This window comes from Polypterus senegalus, chromosome 12 (assembly GCF_016835505.1).
Source record: "Polypterus senegalus isolate Bchr_013 chromosome 12, ASM1683550v1, whole genome shotgun sequence".
NCBI lineage: Eukaryota > Metazoa > Chordata > Cladistia > Polypteriformes > Polypteridae > Polypterus > Polypterus senegalus.
This window is the reverse complement of record NC_053165.1, coordinates 136,178,627-136,205,594: the sequence shown is the minus strand read 5'-3', so window position 1 is coordinate 136,205,594 and position 26,968 is coordinate 136,178,627. Positions and strand designations below refer to the sequence as shown.

Here is a 26,968-nt window from a genome sequence, read left to right as displayed (position 1 = left end):
AAATTGTACATCCGCTTCCCCATATGCGAGCAGCTGAGCCGCAAAGTGGCTAGCGCATAGCGCCTGCCCGGGGTTTGGCGAACGAACCGAGCAAGAGGCTGAGCTCTCTAGTTATCTATATGCTTGATCAAGGATGTAATTAGGGCAGGCAGTGGGGAGAGAAACTTTGTGACAAAGAAAATTAAGAGGGAGGAGCACACATTTAGACCAATTTATCTTATATCTGGCACAGATCTCAAAAGATGGGAAAAGATGAACATATGGGATATTAGATAGAGTTCCCCAAATAAATAAAATATCAGTCGTGTACAGAGAAATTGTGTAATGTGTATTAAGTACAGTTATAGGTGAGAACAATTCAAAGTTGTGAAAAAAAATGGCCAGATGCTCCAGAGAGTGATTGAAGCTTAGGGGGGAAAGTGGTCAACCTTGCCTGGCACTTTTATACATATAGAAAGACTGGAAAATATCTGTATTAGTTAATAAAACTGTATAAGCAGTTCTACGTTTTTGGGATCTGATTATTCTAATTTCTGAGTTTCATGAGTACTTCTCATGACAGTATCAGGTGTATAAGTCAGAAGATCGACTGCCAAGTTTAAGGGAAAACAATAAATTAATTGTCAAAAAGGCTAAAACCAGAAATTTCTAACCAAGAATGAGACTCAAAAATTAAACTTTTTTGCAAGGTAATTTGTTTATTTTAAAAATTGCTCAGACAATAGTCAACCCATGCTTGTTTCTTCTACAACAAATCCACCATGTTACAGGGCACACGTCACATGCATCGTCACTAGCAGCAACATAGCATGATAGCAACCATTAACATAAAAATGGCCGTGCTCTAAAATCCAGAGACAATAAATGTCCATGCCCATGCAAACAAAAATAAAAAGATGGCACCCAAAAATAATTTTATACAATGATGCCAAAATTCTAAAATAATAAGCAAACCATATTACAATAATATGGTACAATTATAAAGAAATGATAAAATGAAAAATAAAGAATTACTGTCATGTTTTTAAAAACCCTTTTTGTAAAGAATAACCTTTGAGGCCACCTGTCATGTACTGCCTTCCTACTACTGCGCCCACCTCTAGTAATTATCGAGCACTGGTGATTTCAGACATTTCCATTATAATAATAATGCAAGCTCATCTCTGGTGTCTGTGTGAAAGCTCTTTATCTTACAGCTTGGTCTTGTTCTCTGAGACAGATTTCTGAGATTCTGACCTTCTGCTTCTGAGTTGTAACTTTTTTCTATAGCGTACTTGCCTGTATTTTAGGATTATATTTGTGTTTGCTGCCAACAATACCACATACTTGCGTTGACTTTTACAATCCAATTTGGGGTGTCTGCCTATGTCAATGTAGGACACAACAACAGGCTCTGGGATTTGAATGTGTCAGTTTGCACCTTTATTATCATGCCGCCTTCCTAAGAAGAGCCATATTGCTATATTGATCTGGATGATATGCTACTAGCAGAATTTGATTTGAATAGAACAATACTGTAACTGCTACTATGCTGACTACAGGAATGGTTAGAATATTTTTTTATGAAAGGACTGGGAGAAAATCGTAGTCAGGAAGAAACAAACCAAGTTCAATACCAGAAGACAAAAGAAAACTGATCACAGAAACCAAATGCTAACCACAAGTATCGTAGTCAATGAATAAAAGTATGAGCAGGCAAGTCATAAAGTACACTGCATGTAATTACTATGTTTTTATCCAAATCTCTCACACATAATGATATAACAAGTTGTGCACTACCAAAATATTATGGGAAAGTGCAAAAGCAACAGAGCATACTATCCTCACAAAATGGTGACATCCAATAGCCACACAAAATGGTGTTGAAAATAACGTTAAAAATTCAGACGTGAGCATCAGAAGGTTTTGCATGCTAAGAACCAAGTTACCCAAACTATTTTGTAACATTTCAGTAATTATTTACTGTTCTGAAGTTGATCTTTCTATTCGTAAAATTCATTACGATAGCAATTGACAAGAAGAATTCCTAATTAATTGCAGAATTACGGTATTTGAGGGTTCCTCTAGAGTGCCTCTTTCTGTTGCACGATTTGGCTCAAAAACTAATCAGCACATCATCGTCTCATAACAGTCTTAAGTTTCAAGTTTGGTATTTTTCCGTCCAGCCATTTTAGCTCTAGACTGTCCTTAAGAAACTGACACACACAGACACACACTCATCATCGAGATATCAATGTGTTCTATATTACAGGGCTCTAAAACATTAAGATCCGTCAAAAACTGGAGATCAAAAATTTTGACGAATCTAAAGCTTTTGCTTCTCCCCCATAGACGATAGGTTATGGTGGGGGTGGGTGCAAAGCAAAGTTATTAAATTTTAAGTAAATTAGTAAATCTCATAACAGATTGCAGAATTGGATTCTTTGAGCTGAGAAAACCTACCATTTCCTAAGCCTGATTAATCCTGAGCTGGATCACGGGGGCAGGAGCCTTGCCAAGCAGCATGGCAGGGCACAAGGTGGGAACAGTCCCCTAGAGTGGGCACCAGTCCATCACAGTGGAACACACACACACACCCACACCCATACACCACACATCCACTATGGCCAATATAGCTTCAAAGAAGCTACTGTGGGAGGAAATGCATGCAGACACAGGGATGGAAACTCCACACAGGAAGGTCTTGAGATGTGAACCCTGGTCTTCTTGTTAGCAAGGCATCAGTGCTACCATTGCACCACCCTGGTCTGGGAAACCCCAAAACAAAATGATTTTGATTTTTATCTATAAGTAAAAACCCAGTAAAAAAAAAATGAAGATTCCTAATCCTAACTACTACATGGCTCAAATGTTCTTTCTTAACATATTCTATAACTACACTCAATTTCAAATTTTTTTGTAAGTCTACATACAGTGATATTCTTGCTTTCATGTCTGACCCATACAACTCAACACCACTCTCTGGCCCCATGATCAGCATCTCTTACTAGTCAAATATTTAAAAATCTTTAAAAACTGAAGAGTCAGATGTTTTTTTAGAACCTTGGTGCATTGAAGGCATTTCTAGGAACATTTTATAGGAACAGAGCTAGCCACTTTTACATTCTCTATTCCATTCCAAACTGATGGTAGGCAGACCAGCCAGTCAAGGACATAAAGTACAAAATAAAAAAAACAAGTATTTTGGCAACTATTCAAACCAAATCATTTACGAAATTACACTTCAGCATACCTCTCAAATGGCAAATAAAAAGTGAATGAATTAATTAAAAAACTCTAATGATATTTTGTTCTGCAGCAGTATTTCCATAAAATAGGTAAAGAAGTGAATTTGCCCTTGTGTGATGTAAGTAGAATGTTAAAAGTTTTCAGGTCATGTTACAAAAGACATCCAAAGCCACTAAGCTAGCTGAGAGCAGAAGCGGGCAAGGACTTTGGTGTTAATGCAACGTTTCTTATTTGGTGGTATCCAGATTAATCTATAATGTAAAATTCCTAACATTAAAATAACTATATAAAGAAATAACTAACCATCTCCTTCTAGTTCATAGCCTGATACACAAGCAGACCATGACTTCTACTTGTTTTTACTCAGAATCTAACAGACCTCTTATTTTTTTCTGTCGTCTTCCTCTGATAATTTTCCACTTTTGCGTCATCTCAACTTTAAATTCAGTGGTACTTACCAGAAGGTGTCATTTTTGCCCCATCTGGATTTTGGATCTAAACTTTACATATTATTTTACGATTACTCTTATATAGCATTAATATGTATCTTAACAGTGATATTATTATTATTATCAATAGGCCTAGCACACCTCAGTTTATAGACATTAAGCATGCCAGACAACTGAGAGATACTGCAGAATTACAGACTACCATTCTTCAATATTCATTAATTGCAAAACAATAGAGCAAGCAGTCTCCATTTTTTATACTCACAGTGCTGAAGAGCTGAAAGGTTTTATAATATTCCTTGTATCATTAAAGGTATATTCCACCAGTGTCTGGTTCTTGTTCTTCTTTTCTCTTCACCACAAGTTTACCTTCATGAGCTTACCTCCTCTCTTGAAACTTTCTCTGCCTCCATGTCTTTTACTCTAACTCCCAACCGTGCACAAGTCTGAATGTTGACATATCTAGGGTATACATTCAAATGGATGCAGTAACAAAATACACACATTTTGAGCACAGTCAGTTTTATCAGACACTATCAAACCTTTATGTGGAAAGGCTCCTCTTTTCTGAAGGTCTAATCTCACTTCTGTTTGAGTAATACATTATTGAGGACATATGTCATGTTGCTCACCAGATGCTACCTTGTCTGTCATTTGAGATGGAGTGGGGGGTTAGGTTTTCTGTGGCAGGTATTAAGTGATATTTAAAGCAGAAGGTAATGCTTGCCATCACACATTATTTATTATGTAGCAGAAATGGGTAAAGAAAGGAACACACAGGGAGAGAACACTTTGTGTGTCTGGGAAGGAGGCATCGGTCCACTCAGAATACAGCCAAAAGCTGGACAAGAATATATTGTTGGAAAAAAATGTAAATGATCTAACAAAAGTAGAGGATCAATGTGCCCTGAGAAACACAGAGCAGAGGACTGTTATTTTATTGAAATATATATGGTGCATCACAAAACCATCTTTGAAGTTGAGACAAAACTTTCTCACAAGTATTTGGATTTATGCATGAGGTAATACAGGAAAAGTTACATTTTCACAGGAAGAGTACTCATTTCAAGAAAAAGGAGTACACTATTTATTTTGTGTTTTGCCATGACGGCCATGCAACGATTATTACAGATTCCGGTAAATGCCGTTAATCTGGTTAAACACGATCAAGCTCAAGAGGAACTAAAAAGTCCAGTTTTGACTCCGGATGGCATTCAGCAAACCTGGTATAATGCTGTGCAGGCAGATGAGTTACGCCTGCTGAAGTCGTCCCCAGATCAAGAGCAAGGGTCAGAGGACATAACTTCTGAAAGTGTGCAGTCTCAGCCTTTGAGGTAGGAGAGAAGACATTCTATATAGAGAAACCCTTACAATTTGATAGTAGAATGTCTCATAACAACTGCTGGGTTTGTTCTAGTGTGCCTGTTGTTGAAGGTTTGATTTTAGTAAGCCCTGAATATCTAATAAGTTTTTAATAACAGACAGTATATTGTGTGCACATGTAACTGCAAAATCAATAGTTGACACAGTACTTTGTAACACCCAGCTTACTGTCATCTCATTTTTATTATACAAAGGAAAACATAGTAAATAATGAGAACAATACTGTATACAGGATAGTTGATTACCCCAATTAAAGTATAGCATTAATTTCTAGAAGATACTCTAATATTCATTAATTTTTTTGCAGGTATTTACAATTGCACATAGCTTATGTTTAAGTACTTTGGGTTCATAAGGCAGCTTGTAATTAGAGATAGTATGTATCACTGAGAAAGCACTGAGTTTTTTGGTTTGCAAGAACAAAATCTACAGTAAGTGTTCAGCAATTGTTCAAAACAAACTGTAGAATGGATCCATCTGCTCTAAAACTATTAAGTAAAGAATTACCGAATCTTTAATATTTTTCTTCTTCTTCCTCAATGTTTGTTCTGTGCTATGACAGGGTGCACCAGCTTACATGTCTCTCTCCTTTTCTCCTGATCAAGAACATCATTCAGATTAACTTTAAATTGGCGCATGTCTCCCTTTTCATTCTATCAGGTCATTGCTTCTTGGGTTGTCCACATGGTCGTTTACCTTGTGGCATTAGAGGAAGGACCGTCTTTGCCACTGATTGGTCTTTGCTTTGGATAACATGACTATACCATCGTAAAAGGAATTCCGGCAACTTATCCCCAATGGGCACTACTCCCATCCTCTGCACATGATGTTGATGACATGGTGCCATCTAGTGAGTCAAAGTGTCAAATGCAGCAATCTCATGACTTATAGCACTTGCTTTTGAGTCATGGTGCAGCCCAGCATTTGGTGCCACATAGGGCAACTGGGTGGACATTGATCTTATAAAATTTCGCCTTCGGTCCTATTGCACAGGACTCCAGTCATTTGGTGCCACTTCTGTTCAGGAACATTTACACGTGCCTATGCCCATTGGTGGAATCACCTTCCAAGCTGACCTGGGAGCCAAGTAATTGACTTTTAATATTAGTCTTTTAATATGGTTCTACTTTTCATAGAAATAGCTTGAAATTACTATTGTCAATTGCAGGATTAGCACATGTTGTAATCAGGCTATTCATTAATTAACATATTATACCCCATATCATGATAAACATTAATTGCTTACCCTATAATGTAACATCACATTCTCAGACCTGCTTAATCCAATTCCCTGGATGGAGTATACCACATTGCAGGGCCACTCATGCATACAGCCTGACTAAGAAGGTTTTAATTTAGAATCAGTATAAATATACAACTCTGGGATGTGGACAGAAAATGCTTGTCTGTTCAATGCTAGATACAGGTGGGTCACAACTTATAGCAATTCTGCAAATACGAACATGCACGTAAAGCTCCTAAATTTTTTCTTTTCAACTGAATTTCAAAGAATTTTCATCTGGTGACTACCCTAATGGTAGCTAAATTGTTTATTTCAAACCTTGACCTGTCAGGAGGTTGAAGGTTATAAGAAGCAGATAATGGAATCTTCTCATTGAGGAGCATTTGAGGACAACACAGGAGGGACTATGAAGATTAGAAATGGAGTGGTTTGACAATTATATGTTAATGTCCAGTGACATTTAGAAACTACTGGGCTAGTTGACATGAAGATGGGTTCACATTTTTTGTAAATTGACTGAAATCAGTAATTTGACCCTCCCTGAATTAGATTTTATGGGTTTTGCTTGTTTTTATCCATCCACAGAATCTGAACCTTGTAGTTTTATCCAGCTAATTGTGTGGTCTGCTTGAAACTGTACCAGTGAAATCCTGGCATGTGATCACAGTATTATTTAAAGTTCATAAGGATTTTGACTTTTCCATGTTTGTTGCCTGCAGAACTGGATGTGTGTCTTTAATATATTCCTGAAATATTAAATTCTTAGCAATATTTATAATTTTTCAATGTGGTATCGAAAGATTGAGAAAAGTATTCAAACCCCTTCACTTTCTGCACACTTCATTTTGTTGTAAATTTAATATTAAATGGATAAATTACATATTTTTGCTCTTACATCTACACTAAATAAACCATAATGACAAAGTGAAACAGTGTTTTCAGGAAGGATTAGGGGTAGGGTTAGCGTTACTCTCTTTAGGGCATCACAAGACATCAAGCATAGACTCCAGATCAGAATAATATTGTACTTCACATTATTTGGCCAAGAGACTGGAAAAATTATTTTGATTCCTTATTACAAGACGAAAGAATTGGTGATGCAAGCCAATACTGCAGCAGATCACTTTCTTAAATGGTGTAATGATGATTGTTGATGACAGCCAATCAATTCAATGAATTCTAATCTAGTCTACTCGGTTCTTCCATTACCTACATGGACAGTCATTCGCTTTCATCAACAGTCTATAAGTGTTGCATTATACATTATCAGTGGTGCTCAGCCCCACTGACATTTTATTGGACTCCTATCTTAAATAAGCAGGCTGTTATTTCCCATGTGTTTGTATCAATGCAGAAACAAAAAAATGAAATCACTGCCTAATTAAATTTTATTGGAATTTAGCAAACTTTTGTGTAAGTTGGTTTGTAAGATTTTCTTCATCATAATTTGTATTTCTCTTTTCAGGTGTTCTTCTAATTTAAAGAGTTTTCTAGTATGTATGACTGTGTAGTAGAACTAGACTTTCACCATTTAATTTAGTTTGTCCTGGTGTCTACGGTGCTCATTGTTAATTGTCATTATTAGAATAAAACTAAGGGAACACACGCTTAGAGATTATATAGAGAGTTGTAGAGTAAAAAGGTGAATGAACATGATTCAATTGGAAAATGGTTGGCTATTTGGCTTTGGGATCTCCCCAGTTTTGAGCATTCAGATTTAGGGGTTTAGGTTATGGTGAATGGTGTTTAAGAACCTTTTGAGTCAGATCAAAATGTCTATGTTTCCTTATTAGATTATGTGTACAAAAAGTGTTCACATTGGCTAAAAAATGTGACCTGAGAATTCATTGATTTTTTCATAGACCAGCAAAAGTATTCTACAAATAGCTACTGGTCAGTGGTGCAACGGTTAGGAAACACTATTATAGATAGCCTGTAATCAGTTAATACATTTGTCCATTTATATATAACTGACCATTAGTTTCAAATGAGGGAATTAATATTCCCCATCTGAGAACAGCGGAAGATGTATTAGTGTAATATAATATAAGATCCACTCAGAACATTTATGTTGTGTGTACAACGGCAGGCCGATGCCAAATCATTGATGTCAGATAAATTATTTTGTCTGTAAATGCAAATAACCAACATCATATCAAGACATTTTATAAGTACAGATATATACTAATGTAATTTGTTTTATTTTTATTTTTTTACAGTTGAAAAACAGGTAGGTTAAATGACTTCCTGAGGGTAAGACAATGGGTCAGAGTTAGAAATTAAACTTGTAACTTTGTGGTGCAGGAAATCATCCCCTATCATGAGATAAGCCTATAGAATATTCTTTTTATCATATATATTCATTCAGTCAATTGATTTTCTATCATTTTTTTTTTTTTGTATTTGGTACACACATGTGGTAACCTTCTAAAATGTTTCTTTCGCAGGCATGATGATCTTAAAGAAATGCTGGATAGTAACAAGGACTCCCTGAAGCTAGAAGCCATGAAAAGAATTGTAGCTGTGAGTATATGATGAACCTAACTGAATACTCTATTCTAATGATTTAGGTTTAAAAAGTCACAGTTCTGATTTGCTAACTTCACTTCCTATGTGACTTAAATCATTTCAATAATACTTCAGCCAGCTACGTTTGTGATAAGACTGTTCACTATACAGTATTTGTATTTTGTAACCCTCTGTTTTTAAGACTGTATTTTCAAATGTTTCTATACGCTTTGCTTGACTGGTTGATTGCATTTGTTTATTTAACTGGCGCATTTATAGTAAAAACAACTTTCAGATATTAAGTGTCAGGTCAGGTGACATGTCCAAGGAGTCAGGGACAGAGCTTTGTCATATACAGCCCATCACCTTAGACAGCACTCCGCTGTGTCTGGTCCATTTGTAGGTCTTTGACTATCTTTGTAGCAACTAGTGTGAGCTGGCACAGCTCAAGTTTGGAAAGGACAGACTGCCACGCCAGATTCTGCATAAAGCAGATTGACCAACTTTGCCTTACAGTACATCACTCAAATAAAAATCATATTCAAATTATTCATCCATTTTCTAATCCATTTATCCAGTTTAGCATCATGTGAAACCAAAACCTGTGCTGGCACAATTGGACACAAGGGCAGCACCACCAATAGACAAGGCACCGATTCATCACATAAACTAAATATTACAAAGTGCGTCTTTGATTTCTGTTGCCTAGTTTAGGGAGTGCATTGACAGACTGTAATAAATTGATTAAATTAGACCTGGCCAGGATTAAATCCAATTATTTAACTACACCAGTAGAAGGAGTTGTTCAAATCCATTTGAATGCTAAGCTGTTACGAGCGAGACTACCTTTTAAAGTAAAAAGAACAAATGATTTGTTTATGTATGTTTGAAAGGACTAAATAGAAATTACAAGCATGGGACAGGCGAGGGTCGATTGATTGAGCAAACTTTGATTATACTGGCAAACCAGAAACTGTAGTTTTCAGTACTGAGTTGATCACCCTAGAATAAAAAAATCTTTTTAAAAAGACTCTTTCTTTTAGTTTTTATATAATGACTAACTGTTTAAGCCCGTGCTGTAAAAAGCCCGGGATCCTAGAAACTATTCAAATCGTCAGAAAATAAACTGAAATGTAGAGATATCAGTTAATTGAAAGGAACTACTCTGAGGAAAAGTAAAATGGATACTAGTTTGCCGATGTTAGTGGCTAAGCGACATTTTTGTCTTTCTTCTGAGATTTCATTTTGCTGACGTGCTGGCCTCGCTTGTGTTATTAGCGACTAAGCAAGTTTTCTGTTTCCTCGGAGGTGGAGCCATTACCCTGACTCCACCTCTCACTTCCGGGCCGGACAGACACACACTTCCACGTGTAGATGTTTTATATAACAATAGTCAAAGTCTGTTTTGCAACTTCAGGTATTTGCCATGTCTGTTATAAACTGGCATCTATATTTTATTTTTTCTTAGAATTATTTACCCAAAGATGTTTATTTTTTATGTTAATTACTCCATGCAGATTATAGTGATGGCCAAGAAAGTATTTTAATTTAGTGTCTTCTTGAAGAACGGATAAAACAAACTTTCTGATGGAATGGGTGTCTATGGAGGCCAAAACAAGACCACAGTAAACAAAATAAAAATCTACACATAATCCACTCATCAAGTCATCCAGCCATATGTTCTCAATAGACAAAATACATGCATTTCTGCTAAGGTATCAGTAAATAAATACTTCCATGGGGTGGGGGTTGATTTATTTTCAATTCTATTTTTTGTAAAAATTGATCTATTTGTAGGGAATGATTACAATAAAATCAATAAAACTAAAATAAATAAATACTTCCAGAAAATCACATAAGGATATACAGAGGAAGTACATTCACTCAGGATTGAGCTTTTCAATTGAATACCTGCCTCATTTCTTGGTCAAGAGTTCTATCTTCAGTTCAGAAGAATTCATCTTGCCTCTTGTGAGTATGTGATTAGATGACTTGATGGCCACTTGTATGATACTTGGATTATGCAACACGAGTAATATGAGATTTTTTTCATGGATGTTTTTATACCGTTTGCTGTGGTCCAGTATTGTTCTCCATAGACAGCCATTCTATTAGAAAGTTTGTTATTTCCATTCTCCATAAAGACATGACATCATTTTTTTAGTGATGCATATAAGAATAATTTTTTATACATACCTACAAACAAGATTGTTTGTCCAGTTCATTTTTTGCCCTGTAGCTTAACCAGCTTGAGATACTGTATTGTGGGAAAAGGATCTTGAACAGAAGGACTTTTTATGCTACTATTTATATACAGTATGGATTTTTGCATTCAAATTATGTTTAGCGCAAAATCTGAAACTTGTTATTTTTGTACTGATTGATGGTCTGGTTTATTAAAAAAAGAAACAGCTATAATCTGTTAAGGTTTAAAATTCAAAATTCTCCATCTGTTGATATACTATTTTTATGATATGCTTATAGATTAATTTAGGAAACAATTTTTTTTGAAGTGGGAGAGCCTTTTCAGATGAACTACTTCTTCATAAGCAAGAAATCCACTGAAACAAATGACAGTAGGCAGTACAATTTGTGACCCATTGATATGGCCTGACACAATTGATCAAAGCTGATTTATTAATTGGTTTTGAAAACAATTTATTGACAGCATTTGTTGTCAACATTTTATTTGGTATTGATTTGTATTTGCTTTTATTGTGGGTTCCAATAACTCAGTGACACATTGTTTGGAAAAGAGTAACTCTATAATTGAACAGTCGTAGACATGTACAACAACTTCTGCAAAAACACCAACTCCTATTACTGTATGTAAATTAATTAAGACATTACTATTAGCTCTGAAGTTCACAGATCATTACAGATTTAATAGAATTTTTATAAATATAACCCACTGAATTTGCCAACTTGATCCTTACACGTGAACAGACCACATTCTTGGTCTAAGGAGGAAATGCTTTGGTATTTCTCAGAAGCTAGCCTTATTAGTGAATGGGTTTACATGCACACAACTGTGATAATGTGAGTAATGTGGTTAAGGCAGAAACCTGTTTTTTTGTTTTTTTTTTTAAAAAAACCCATTTACATGTGTCAGTCCATTTGTTGAGTTTTCCTTAAAACATTCCAGTGTCATAAAACAGATGAAATATCATCAACAGCTGAAGCATGGAGCCTCGTGTTTCCCAAGTAATGTGGGGGACATTACTTTTTAATGTAACTTTGTTACATCACTCATTACTTCCAAAAAATGTAACTAAATATGTTATATAGTTACTTATTATAATATGTACTGTGTTGCAATCAGTGTGTTATTTTTTATTCCTTTGTATGAAAACCTGCATATTTGACTGGCTTGCATCTGTTACTATATCCGAAGGTCATGTATGAACTTTCATGAAACTACCATATATACTCGCATATAAGTCGGGTCTTGAAATCCTAAAAATCGATCATTAAATCAGACCCCTACTTATATGCCTGTTCAAAAATACAACACTTTTTAAAAAAATGTGTTTTACATCTTCTTGCTTCCTCCAATCACACACCAGTTTCTCAAACACATTAAATTTTGTTGCAGCAGTGCAGTTACCAATTTCTTTCGCAATTTCAAGGACTTTTAGTTTAAAACCAGTTTCATATTTTCTTCTGATCAAATATTCCATCGTAGATAAGGGATGCTCTTATGATAAAGATGTATCAGGGTGTGAGATACAAAAAACACTAAACAGTGCAAACATCGCTTCAGAGTAGTCCGGGTATTACTGTGGGGTCACGTAGGCACAATGCATAGAAAAAAAAGGCAGTGTGTTCCGTAGTTGCTCTTACAGGTGGGCATTAGCATATCATAATCTCTTGGACCAATAGCATGAGTTTTCTGCATTCGATTTATACTACAACCGACATTATAAAATATTGGAAATTATATGGTAAAATCAAGCCCTGACTTATTTGCGGGAGAACTTAAGTATATACTTGAGTATATACAGTAAACAGAAACACAGCCAAACGTGATCATTTTTTTGTGTTTTATAAATATGTTTAGTCCTTCATTTGCTGTGAAGTAAATAACATCCATCTTTTTTTTCCCTCCCCAAATGCAAACCCACAAAGTTTTGTGGTATGAACACTGGCCCTCCTGTAACATTGTTTCATCCATCCATCCATCATCCAACCCACTATACCCTAACACAGGGTCACAGGGGTCTGCTGGAGCCAATCCCAGCCAACACAGGGCACAAGGCAGGAAACAAATCCCGAGCAGGGTGCCAGCCCACCGCAGTGCACACACACACAATTTAGAATCGCCAATGCACCTAATCTGCATGTCTTTGGACTGTGGGAGGAAACTGGAGTACCCAGAGGAAACCCACGCAGACATGGGGAGAACATGCAAAGTCCACGCAGGGAGGACCCAGGAAGCGAACCCGGGTCTCCTAACTGCGAGGCTGCTACTCACTACTCCACCGTGCCGCCCAACAGTGTTTCAACATATAGATAATTTCAACCAGAGTAAAGCAATAATCTAATCACCTAAGCATTTGCTTCAGGAAATGTATCTTTGCGGATGCTTCCATCAGTTTCTACATGTGGCTGCTGTGCGAAGCAAAGACATGTACGAAGTCCTTAATCCAGTATTTGAATGGGAGAGCATCTAGGAAAAGCTTGGGTTGCTGCTGGAAGAGGTGTTGGTGAGGCCAGGAGGGGTCGCTTACCCTGTGCTCTGAATGTGGATCCCAATGCCTCAGTGCAGTGATGGGGACCCTGGGATGTAAAAATGGTGTTGTCTTTCTCTAGATGAGATATAAAACTGAGGTTCTCACTCTCTGTGGTCATAAAAAATCCCTTCATAAAGAGCTGGGAGTATCCCAAATGTCCAGGCTAAATTACCCACCGAAGTCTAGTCACTCTGGTCCCCTAATCATCCCCTGTCTCTAATTGTCTCTCTCTTTCACCACTTCACCACTTAACAGCTAATGTGTGGTGAGCGTACCGGAGTGAAAATGTTTGCTATCACATCATCCAGGTGGATGCTGCGCCTTAGTGGTAGTTGAAGTGGCTCCCCAATCAAAGCGCCATATAAATGTAAAGAATTATTACTGTTATTATTATTAAGTGAAACAAGGTTAAGCTTTTTCAGGGCCAAATACGTGGGTTACTCACCGAGAAACCTACTTGTGTTAACTCGATTTCTCAGAGACCAATAATCCTTACAATAAGGGTATGCGTGGCATTTTTTAAACCGGGCTGCCGTGAATACCTGGGTGATAATAACATGTTTCTGCCAATAATCCAATAAGCTGTAAAACATTAAAAAAAAATCACCTAGTATGAAACAGTGTGCTAAAAAAGGTCTTTCATTATTAAATGTAATAACAAGAACAGCTCAGTTGTGATCATGATGTAATGAACTCTCCAGCAGTTCAAAGATAGTGTGGGAGATTGTACAGGGGGAGATTGAAAACACTACCTAAATAAAAGGAACAGCTAAACAGATCAGGCCAATTGTCTAAAATGAGTTTGAGTGACTGTCCACCTTTTGAACCTTCCATTCAAGCTAAAAATGACAATAAAGACAGGCCATTATTTTGATGGTGGCATAAACTGATGTTGTATATGTATGTATATATGTATAAGTGTTTTCCTGCAACACACTGGCATCCACTTTTCAATGCTTGTTATTGCCAAGATAGACTTAGCTCCTTGCAACCCCAAGGTCAAATTGTGTTTAAAAGATGGATAGGAAAACTGAATCAGTCAGCTTTTCATCAGTCATGTTAGTGGAATCTCGGTGAAGAAGGGAGGTGATGATTAGTGAGTAGCAGTATGGTTTCATGCCAAGAAAGAGCACCACAGATGTAATGTTTGCTCTGAGGGTGTTGATGGAGAAGTAAGAGAAGCACAGAAGGATTTACATTGCGCTTTTGTGGACCTCGAGAAAGCATAAAACAGGGTGCCTCGAGAGGAGCTGTGGTATTATATGAGGATGTTGGGAGTGGCAGAGAAGTACGTAAGAGTGGTACAGGATATATACAAAGGAAGTGTGACAGTGGTGAGGTCTGCAGTAGGAGTGACTGATGCCTTCAAGGTGGAGGTGGGATTACATCAGATATCGGCTCTGATCCCTGCCTTATTTGCAATGGTGATGGACAGGTTGACAGACGAGATTACACAGGAGTCTCCATGGACTATGATGTTTGCTGATGACGTTGAGATTTGTAGTGAGAGTAGAGAGCAGGTCGAGGAGACCCTGGAGAGGTGGAGATATGCTCTAGAGAGGAGAGGAATGAAGATCAGCAGTAACAAGACAGAATACCTGTGTGAATGAGAGGGAAGTCGGTGGAATGGTGATGATTCAAGAAGTAGAGTTGGCAAAGGCGGATGAGTTTAAATACAGTACTTGGGATCAACAGTACAGAGTAATGGGGATTGTGGAAGAGAGGTGAGAAAGAGATTGCAGTGGGTGGAGAAGAGTGTCAGGAGTAATTTGTGACAGACGGGTATAAGCCAGAGTGAAAGGGAAGGTCTACAGGATGTAGACCAGCTATGTTATATGGGGTGGAGATGGTGGCACTTTCCAGAAAGCAGGAGACAAAGCTGGAGGTAGCAGAGTTAAAGACACTAAGATTAGCACTGGATGTGACGAGGATGGATAGGATTACAAATGAGTGCCTTAGAGGGTCAGCCCAGTTTGGACAATTGGGAGACAAAATCAAAGACACGAGATTGTATTGGTTTGGACATTTGCAGAGAAGAGAAGCTGGGTATAACGGGAGAAGGGTGCTAAGGATGGAGGTGCTAGGCAAGAGGAAAAGAGGAAGGCCTAAGAGAAGGTTTATGGATGTGGTGAGAGAGGACATGCAGGTGATGGGTGTAACAGAACAAGATGCAGAGGACAGGAGGATATGGAAGAAGATGATCCACTGTGGCAACCCCTAACGAGAGCAGCCTCTCTAATGTACTGTAACATGAAACATGTGACAGAAGACATACACACAAAAAATAAATCAATTATGAATAAGTAGGGTCATTGTTTTACTGAGAGAGCAGCAAGGTAATTAATTTTTTAGTAGTAAATTGGTAGGAATACTAATTAAATTTCCATTGTAAATCTTTATTGAAGCACGTTTTTCGGGATCTAGTTTATATTGAATATAAATTGCTGAAAGAAAAGGGATAACAAACAACCATAAAAAAATAGTAACAAAGATTAAAAATTAAACTAGAATTATATTAATTGATCTCCTCCCCATTCCCCTCACTTATGCTTGAACAAGCCCTGAATATTGGCATTATCATAAAAACAGAGAACAAAGAAAAGTGAAAAGTGCCCTGGCCAGACAGATGCCCCATTTCAGACTCCCTACCCAGGAACAGGTATTAGGGTTAGATTAAAATTAAATAGATCAGTGTTCATCAACCATTCTCTGTCCCAGTCTGGTAGTTAGGGTTATATCCTCTGCCCATTTTATAACATCTCTGGTGGGTAACATACAAGTTCTTTATGAACTTCAATTGCACTTTCTGATTGTTATGGTTTCAAGATGAGATGGTAATGTTTTTAAATAGAGAAGTCCAGGTTATAGGAGGAGCAGACAAAATGTCTTACTGCCCAGTGGTCATTTGGGTAGACTGTGACAAGCTGCTCTATGCTGTAATACACAGCATACACAGTGAAGTAAAGAAATAAAGAATTTGTAGAGCGGATACATAGAATGAAGGAGAGTGATGAATACAGTATAAGCTTTAAAAACCTACTGTTCTTACAAGTATGAAAAAGAAAGATGAGGATGGAACTTCAAAGTCAGACCTCAGAGATTATGATATTTGGTGTCTAGAGGCATCAGATATCATCTTATGACAGGTGCATGGAGGAAAGAGATGTGCTTAGGTAGATTATAAAAAATTGGAGTGGGAGAATGCTAGACATTTAAAAACCCTAAATGCTTTTCAGTTTTCCTCTGTATCTATGAGGCATATTAAACGAGGAGGCTCAAATGAATTTTCTGAATTTTAACTTAAGAGAGGAAAAAAGGGAGAAAGGAGAAGAGAAAAGGGGCTCCCAACGGGCCATTGGCACATTTCAATATCCAACAGGAATACTTAATGGCCACTTAATGGTTGGGTCTGTTGTGTCCCATAAAAATCTGGATATTAGAGACCTGATTTTCACGTCTCTAAATTAATAAATTAGTTTAAATTTCTGTAAAAACTTACTTTTTACGTTAAGCACTATGCTTTAATAATATTTTGATTGTAGATACTGAACAAACCTACTTACAGCTCCTTTCTGAAAATTAAACATACTGAATGATGAAATGTCAAAATCATTTTGCCCATTCACGTTCCCAGATACAACAGCCAAATAATGAAGGCAATATGCATTGGTACTGAAGAACATTTTCTAATTTCTGCTCCAACTCCCAGATTTCCATTTTATGGTAGGGTTGCTTATAGAAACTCTTATATAGATAAGTCTTAAAGCATATTGGAAATGGTTCAGAAGTATTTCTAATTTTGAAAAGTATTTTTTGATATCTTTTCAATATTTCAAAAAAGTGCAATATATGTTGTCTTTTTCTGCAGATGATTGCCAGGGGAAAGAATGCTTCTGACCTTTTTCCAGCTGTGGTCAAGAATGTAGCCTGTAAAAATATTGAGGTTTGTCAATGAAAATATCTATCTATCTATCTATCTATCTATCTATCTATCTATCTATCTATCTATCTATCTATCTATCTAGTTATATAGTGCTGTTCACTATCTAGCTATCTCTCTTTTGTCACAAGAATAAGTCAGATCTGATCCAGTTTTCCTCTGGGATTCTTCCATCCTGCTGGCTACGCCATTGTCACAAGAATAACCATGAGACATTGGGAAGGTTTGGGGCAGCCACCTGTATAATATTTCCCAGCTGCAAAATCTGTCAAAAGACAAAGACATGTTCACACAACTCAGTCCAAAAGTATCATCTGTAAGATGGCAGCTTTTAAACCCTCACAGGGAAAGTGATGTCATCAGGACCGGAACCAGAAGTGACATCACTGGCTACCCCAAAACAGGCCGGGATTTCCCAGGAATGGTCTGTAAGGAATTAGCGCACTTTACCACCCCCTGGTCCGGCGTGGAACTACATTTATTCAGGCCCTTTGGTTGTCCCCTAAACATGCGTGTGTGACACTATCTATTTAATGTTATATAGTGCCTTTCACTATCTGCAGTATCTATCTATCTATCATTATATAGTACTATTCACTATCTATCTATCATATAGTGCCTTTCACTATCTATCTACCATATTTACCCATGTACCACGCGCACATTTTTTCCCGAAAATTAGCAATAGAAAATCAGGTGCACGTCATACACGAGGAAATGTAATTCTGTAATGTTTACTTTTTCTGCTTGGGCTCGCTCTCTCGCACTCTCTCTCGCTCGCCCACTCATGCTCTCTCTCTCGCTCACTTGCTCGCGCTCACTCTCGGTTGATTGCTTGCTCACTCGCGCTCTCTCTCTCACTCGTTTGCTCGCCCACTCGCGCTTTCACGTTCGCTTGCTCGCACACTCTCGTTCGCTTGCTTGCGCACTCACTCTCTCTCGCTCACTTGCTCGCACACTCACGGTCTCTCGCTTGCTCACACTCTCTCTCGCTCGACAGCACTCTCTCTCTCTCTCTAAACGCTTCCTATACAATTACAATGCGCCTTGTACACAGGGCAAAACTTTTTTCGCGATTTTCTTTGTAAAAATTAGGGTGCCGTCTTACACGAGGGCGCGTGGCACACTAGTAAATACGGTATTTATCTATAAGCTAGGACACTATGTTAAAAAGTAATGTTCAAGTTATATCTGTACTTGTTGTTTTTATTTATTGTAGATGAACCTTGACTTACTCTGCTGGTTCATCCTGTTGTTTCAAAGGTTTTTCTACAGATTCATGTATTTTACTGGAAAGATTCACATGGTAGTTTAACTGGTGCCTTGAAATTAATCCAGTGCAAGTGAATGAGTGTGGGTGTTGTACGCTGGTGCTCCCATGTTGGACTGTTGTCTTGTACACTGTTGTTTCCCACCTTGTGCCCAATGGTAATGGGATGGATTTCAGTGCCCTGCAACCCTAAAACGGATTAACCGAGTTAAAGAATGTATGTCTGTTTATAAGTATCTCAAGTCAGACTTCTCTATTAAATCTTCAGTCCACCTCTTTGAACTTAGTCAAAGAAATTGAGCCAGTCCAATCTAAAGTTTCTAGCACTGTCTCCTGAGAGTGTCACAATTTAGAAAAAGTGTAGAGCTCAGCAAATCAGTAAAAATAACTCCTAACTCAGTTAAAAAAACAGGATTTTCTTCCAAGAGCTGCTAAGTACTCCTGTTATGAATAATTTTAATAATTTTCCCTTTTTTTCACAGGTAAAGAAATTAGTGTATGTGTATTTAGTTAGATATGCAGAGGAGCAGCAAGACCTGGCTCTTCTTTCCATTTCTACCTTCCAAAGAGGTTTAAAGGTAAGAATATTTAGTCTGCAGTATATCCATTCTCATTCATTCACTTTTTTTATACCTTTAAGCATTGATTCATATTTTCTTTCCTAATACCTGCATCAACAGGAGTGACAACACATACTTTAAATCAAACACATTTTATTTATTTAGTCAATATGTTGAAAATGAACTTTAATTTAGTTAAGCCGTTGCTCCAACTACATGGCTCAAATAATGTACAGCATGAAGTAAAAGATAAAGTTAACATTTTGATTCAAAATGTCTGACTTTTGATAATTTCTTTTCTTATTCTTATTCATAACAGCAGCAATGCTGGAACAGTTTAGAAGAAATGCAGATCATCCTCATCATCTTTGTTTTTCTATGCCACTAAATTTAAAGGCTGTGCTCTTTATGTAATATAAGACATAAGCTTACTATCCTATATTTCTTTATTCAAACAATATCCAATGCACATTTAGTGAATTTCTAGGACAGCGTGATGCTCGGCTCAAAACTTGGCATGGGCGCTGCTGTGTGAAATTCTGTATTTCTGCATTTACGACGGGTTTTCTCCCATATCCAAGTTGATTTACTCAGCAACTCTGAATTGTACATGTTCTGGTGCTTCACCAAGGTTGGTTGTTACCTTGCAACAAGTATTCCTGGCACCCTAAATTCAGTAAGTTAGTTAGGAAAGGGAGGGATGGATTGATGCTTTTAATACAGCTTAGCACACCTGGAGTTCTGACTGACAAATGCATTCAAAATGCTGTTAGGAGCAGAAGGGTAAGCAAGGAGGAAACGGACTAATGTAACATGGGACACAAGTGCAGACACAAAGCCAAGAAAGATTATGAAGGTTAAGTAAGTTATTCTACAAATCTAAAATATGTTGAATTATTTCAGTGCCCCAAAATGTTTGGTTTGTTCATTTCAGTGTCATGAAAAACAAAGTCCAATCCTGACAAGAAGATAAACAAATGCCTATTACGTGATAGCATATTCCTACAAGCAGCACACAGTCTTTTTACAGACACAAACTAACAAATGGCCAACTGGGTGTCTCCCTTTCAAATGATTAACTTTCTTTATCAGTAATTGTGCAGGTCAGGTGAACTGGAAACTTGTAATTGACCCCAGTATATGTGAACATGAATGCCAACATGTGTGTGCACTGCAGTAGACTGACACCCTGTTTAGGGGTGTTTCCTGCCTTGAGCCTAGTGCCTATAGGGTAGACTACAATCCTCCACAATTCTAAAAGGAATTAAGTTAATTTGAAAATGATTGTATGCATATAAGACATGTAATTTTTCAGCAGTTAGGTGATCATATCCTGAAGACTAGTATGAGATTACTGCCCTTACAGCTCCATAGCTACTTCAGAAACTTTGATCAAAGTATCATCTACAAAATTATCAGTTGGGATTCTCATTGACCAGCGTTCCCAGTGACATGCATAGGTCTTTTGGTGGGCAGCAGTTCAAACAGGGAGAAGGGGCACTGAAAGGGACAGGATTTGTTACATTTAATCCAGGAGAGAAATGAGGGCCCACTTTCAGTTCTGTGTTTTCTAATTTCATAAGAAATGTGGATACAATTTCAGGGGTATTATAATGTTCAACACTGTGGCAAAAATATTTGTCCCCGATAGCTAATTATGTTAGATTATTAGAAAAGATAGTAAATGCCCTTTAACTGTATATTTACTTTATTTTCCTAATATAGCATATCTTAACCAGACAAAAGGGTAAATAAAATAATTACCATGTAGTTACATGAAATACTGAATCCATTTTTTTTCTGTCATAAAGGTAACAGCTCACATACTGTACATTACCATAATCTCTCTATATAATCTTCATTTGGATCTTGATCTTTGTTTGTCCGCGAATGAATTAGAAGAAGAAGCACTAGATGGCAGTAGAGAGACAGCTAAAACATAGGCATTGCATTAAGAATCTCCTCCAGGCTTATACTACTGAAGACTGTAGTACTCCAGTCACACCTTAAAACACAGACATTCAAACTAAACATATTGTTGTGCTTTAAAGTAACTAAAGAGATCTTTATTTAGATCTTGATCTTTGTTTGTCCGCGAATTCCACGCATGCACAGACCACATCCCAGTTTAGTATGTTGTTGTTACTCACGGATGGAATAACGAAAGGGGTGGTGGACAGTATTACGCTGGTTAGCTCCTGAGGCCTGGTTAGAGAATGAGTTTGTCAAAGATAAAAGGTACGTGCTTACGTAACATATGATTGAAAGAAAGACAGTGGGTAAAATGAATGACAACGTAACAGCATGTTCCGGAAATTATTATTGTTATGTTGTAGCCGGCGAGTGCTCAGCGTCTCACAGTTGTACCGTGGCTTGCTCACATGTCAGTGAAGTGATCCATATTTATGCTTTAAACAGCCTGGATACCTATGTGTCCCCCTTTTATAACCATTGATCCGTGTATATTGCCTTACTCTTTAGATTGCCACAAAGCAACCTGCGAGATTGGAGAAAGGTTGAGAAGACATCGTGAGAGGAAATGACAGCATCGTTAAAACGAGACAGACTGTGAATGGACAGAAGCAGAAATGCTCCTACACCACCGCATAATTACGATTCGGACAGTGATTCCGAGTAGACAATTCCTATCGAACCAATATCCAAGGGTTTTCTTTTGTAATTTTATTTCCCTTATAAAAAATCATAATGCTGTGCGACGAAGGGCCCAGTTCACAACTGGCAGCCACGTTTAAACAGGGAGCCCTTCACAGACAATTTTAACACGCGCAACGTAGTTGGGCGTACATGGCTAGTTCTTTATAATTGTACAATCATCTACAGATTGGAAACACTTTAGCTTAGGTAATACCTATAACACATCTATTAGTCACATATGTTTTATATAATAAGACTCTCACAAAGGCTTCTTTCAGTCATTGGTAAAGTGGTCATTCATCTCATTGCAGTGTGACTTATTAAGGGCTTGTGATACAATGATAAAAATTATTTGTGACATCTGTACATTTCAATTTTTTTTCTGACAATTTGAATAGTTTCTAGGACGCCAGCTTTTTACAGCATGGTCTTACACAGCTAGTTTAGATATACTGTATTTGTGTGTGTGTATACTGTATACAAAACACACTTCTGAATATATATTAATCATTTCCTCTGGAGCATTAGTTTGTTTTTCTGTGTCAAGAAGGCAGTTCCTTTCACCAGCTACAGTAAGTACTTGCTCAGACTCCAGGTTCCATAGCAATCTTCAGCCAGGGTCTGTGATACCCTAAGGAGCTCCACAGGGGTCTATCTATCAGGGCTTTTTAGGGCTGTGTCCTTGACTGTGAGTGTCCTTTTTGCCTTCAATGCCATTTCCATCTGAGCACAGTAGTCTTTACATTGATAGTTTTCTTTTTTTTTATCAGGACCCCAACCAGCTGATCCGCGCAAGTGCTCTGCGGGTTTTGTCCAGTATCAGAGTTACAATCATTGTTCCCATCATGATGCTTGCAATCAAGGAAGCAGCTTCTGATATGTCCCCTTATGTACGGAAAACAGCTGCCCACGCCATCCCCAAACTTTACAGGTAAGCAGTGTGATTTAATTTTTACTTTCTCATATACAAAATATAGAGAAAGTATTGTAATCGTCCAAAGATTCAATGTTGAGATTTTGATGAATCTCGATGTTTTAGACCTCCCTGAGTTTGTCATATATGAAGTATAGTCAATCAATCAATCAACATTTATTTATATAGCACATTTTCATACAAAAAAATGTAGCTCAAAGTGCTTTACAAAATGAATAGAAAAATAGAAGACAATAAAAAATAAACATAAGTCAACATTAATTAACATAGAATAAGTAAGGTCCGATGGCCAGGATGGACAGAAAAAACAAAAAAAAAACTCCAAAAGCTGGAGAAAAAAAATCAAATCTGTAGGGATTCCAGACCACGAGACCGCCCAGTCCCCTCTAGTGAAAGTACTGTAATCTCCAAAATTTCAATTTCAAGATTTTGATTAATCACAACGTTTTAGACCATTCTGTTTCCAGAAATACCATTTTTGGAATTATGTTTGTTTGTCTGTCTGTCTGTGTCTGTGTGTGTATGCAAACATGATAGCCTGAGTATGCTTTCACTTAGATCAACCAAATTTCGCATATAAGTATTAGGTACTAAACATAGATTTCTATCAACTTTTTGGCAATTTCTGTTAACTTGAAGTGGTACTTTACCTTTTATTCATGCAACTGCAGAGTCCGATTTATTTAACTTTACTTTTATAATAATTATCAATATATTACTAATTTGATTTAATTTGTTGTTGATGGTTCTTTAATGTACATAATATAAAAATATAATCATTGTGTTACAGTTTACTCCTCAAGTATCCATCCCCATATCTGAGTATACGAGAAAGGGAGACCACTCCTGATTTTTTAAATGTGAACAAATTATTTTCTAGGGCTATTCATGTAATGTCGAAAAAGAACTAATTAAGAAGTCCCAAGAATACCAAAGTGAATACGCTAGCCAAAAGTCTTTGAACACTTGCAACTCCTTACCTTCATAATTTTATGTTGACATTAATCAAGTCAATATACTTTCATTCTGCCATCAAATATGTTAAGCTATAGCCAAGTCCTTCAGCTACAGAGAATCCATATGGGGATGGTAGAAGTGTGTTTACTTACACATTTTTCTTATAATATTTGTTACAGTTTCTTGTGCATGAGGGGATAGAATGTTAGCTCCTGATCTGTGTTATTAACGCACCCCTTGTGGTATTGTACACTAGCACATGGCAAAGCTTAGTGACTTCCAAATTTCCCCTGACATGAACGACAGTTGCTGCATTGTGAACAATTCTTAGGGGATTGACATCTTTGTTATGTTTCTAGTTGATTGCAATTGTTTTGCCATTTTTCTATGTACACCAGGCATATCACAGCAGTTCGGTCATACAGTGCATCAGTTTCAGAATGGTCATCACTATTTCTAGACTGAAATAATGGCTCAGTTTCAGTTTGTTCCAAAACTGGCTTTGCAACGTTTTGTTTATATGCCATTGAGTGTTGGTTGAAAGCTCATCTCCAGTCATGAATACTGATCGGATACCTTGGAGTGGCAAAACAGATACAAATATTCATGAATTTATTTTCATAATGTAATTTTTTCTACATGATGGCAGCAGAATACTGTTTGGGTTTTACACTGTAAAATGAATCTTTAAACATCACCATGAGTCAAACTCGGGCTTTACTGTAAGTACATAGAAGTTTCAAGTCTAAGTCATGCTCAAGGTTAAAGCCAAGGATTTTAAAGATTTTGAGAATTTAACACATGTTAAATTTTGAAAAAAAAAAAGCCTAATCAAAGTTTGGATGAGTGAATGTCATATTGTCATTGTTTTGTTAATCTGATCTATTACTCCATAGTGCTATGAGGTGCCAGTAATCATACTGTGTATGATAAATCATGTTAAATCATGTCTAGTGGTACCTTCAGTTCTCAGATTACTGTGTTTGAGTTTTGGCTTTCAAACAAAGGTTATTATGTTTTATCTGCTTGTTATGGCTTGGAAGCCTTCAATTCATCCATATCTGAACATCATCCTTGGTTTTCTTTCAGTCATGTTTTACAGTGTGGAGCACAGTGCTGCAGTCTAGCAGCTTGCCTTGTATTGCAGAGAAGACAAGCCAGCACACATATTACAGATGACTTCATGTTCTGTTTATTCAATTGATGCCTCTGCTGAATTAGAAGCTGTGTAAAATATACAGTATGTGTAAAATGTATGGTTGTGATCGATTGTCTATCATGTTCATTTTATTTATTCACTTTTGGTTTTATCTTTTAGTTTGGATCCTGAACAAAAGGATCAGCTGATAGAAGTTATTGAGAAGCTGCTGGCAGATAAAACAACGGTAAAGTGATGGTTTTGTGTTTACCATTCAAAAGAATGGCAAATTATGCTTTTCTTATATAAGCCCATAATATCTTAGCACGTTAAAGATTTTACCTAGTTTCTGGCTCACCACAACCCTGAAATGGACAAGCAGTTTGAAAATAGATGGATGACAATATCTGTACTGAATATACATAAAATTATGTGTCAGGAAAAGGCTGAAGAGCCCTTTCAATAATGTAGGTACTTGGGGTCTCAGAAGCAAACCTATTTTTAAAGTAGTATATTAGCCAAAAGGTTCTCTTGCTCATTTGTGAACTGCTGGGACCTGGAATGTTCTTATACCCTAGCCTACACTCAGTCATTGAAGAAGAGGAGTACTCATACTGACAATGCTGCCAAGCCCAGCTATCCAAAATGTTTACAAGAAACCTGAGTTCTAACATAGGGCTTTGGTTTGTTAAGCAGAGAATTGTTTTCAGGCACGGTTCCTAAGTCCAAGGGCCCCTGAGCCTTACAAGACAACCCCAACCCCAGCAACCAGACAGAACTAACTACTGACAAATAAATAAAACTGGTATTCATCCAAATGCCAATTTTTGTATTTATAGGACATAAAAACAAAGCAACAGCATAATCAGAAAGTCTCACTCACAGCATGGATTAATAATAATAAAGCTGTTATCAACACTCATCCTTAAAGACCCACTCACTAATAATCTTATACAAGCACTTGGTGATCAGTAATTTACTATGTAATTAAACCCTATGGACTCGGTTGTGTATGTGTGTGCCCAGTTCCTGCAAGCGATTGGCCAGTTTGGCTTTGATGATGCGATAAAAAGTGAAAGTGCAAGAGTGGGACACATGAAGAGGAGTAAAGGCCAATAAGCCACACTGAGAGTTGCCTTCAAAGACTGGAAGTATTAAAAGCGGACCAGAGGCAAGCAAGGCTCCTCGAAATGACGGAGTCTAATAAGCCCTTGTGGACACTAGAGGGTGCCTCAAAGCCCCAGACCCCAAACACAAGTGTAGTCACATAGTTGAGAGCCTCAATAAAAAAGTGATGTTTATTCAACCAAATACCTTATCCAGGTTAAATTCCTTGCAAACACAGACTTCTTTCCATACTAAATACTCTCTCCTACAGTCTCTCCTCCAGGCAAGCTTTGTCCATCTTCTCCTGACTCAGCTCACCTGGATGATGTTGGGTGGCTTCTTTTATGCCAGACCCAGGAATACTTCCGGTGTCAAATGACTACACCTTGGAGGCACTTCCGGGTCAATTGGAACCTCCTTCCAGTTATGCACTTTTTTTAAAGCTCCCTCTGGTGGAACCCATACACTTCGACAGGGCTGCTCTCCAAGACTACATTTCCAAAGGTTCTCTGTGGGGATATAAATGGGAACTCCACCTGAGGAAAGGTGCGATCTAGCATAGTGGTGGAATAAATAGCTCCCAGAGACAGTCCTTCCCTGCCCCTCCATTTCTTCCTGGCCAGGAAAGTTATTGCAGACAAGCCTTACCAGGACGCATGTTTATCCACCTGTGGCCTCCTGTCCAGGTAAAGAACCTTCCTCCTTCTTGGTTGGGATACCAGTCCATCCACCTTGGCCTTTACACATGCTTTATGGGAATGTGCTTGAGACAAGGAACACCTGTCAAAAGAAGTTGAGACATATAGAGTAAGACATATCAAATATTTTTACATTTACTGTATTCTATCACCTGTCTCTGGCAA

At 37.4% G+C, this 26,968-nt stretch overlaps 1 protein-coding gene across 1 annotated transcript in view; it reads left to right on the top strand.

Moving 5' to 3' along the window:
* Positions 1 to 26,968, top strand: part of LOC120541688 (AP-3 complex subunit beta-2) — a 104,799-nt gene that overhangs the window by 11,022 nt on the left and 66,809 nt on the right. The window contains exons 2-6 of the mRNA XM_039773564.1: positions 8,751 to 8,826; positions 17,413 to 17,487; positions 19,237 to 19,332; positions 22,740 to 22,900; positions 25,179 to 25,245. Of these exons, the coding sequence (XP_039629498.1) occupies positions 8,751 to 8,826; positions 17,413 to 17,487; positions 19,237 to 19,332; positions 22,740 to 22,900; positions 25,179 to 25,245 (475 nt within the window). The remainder of the gene's footprint in view (positions 1 to 8,750; positions 8,827 to 17,412; positions 17,488 to 19,236; positions 19,333 to 22,739; positions 22,901 to 25,178; positions 25,246 to 26,968) is intronic.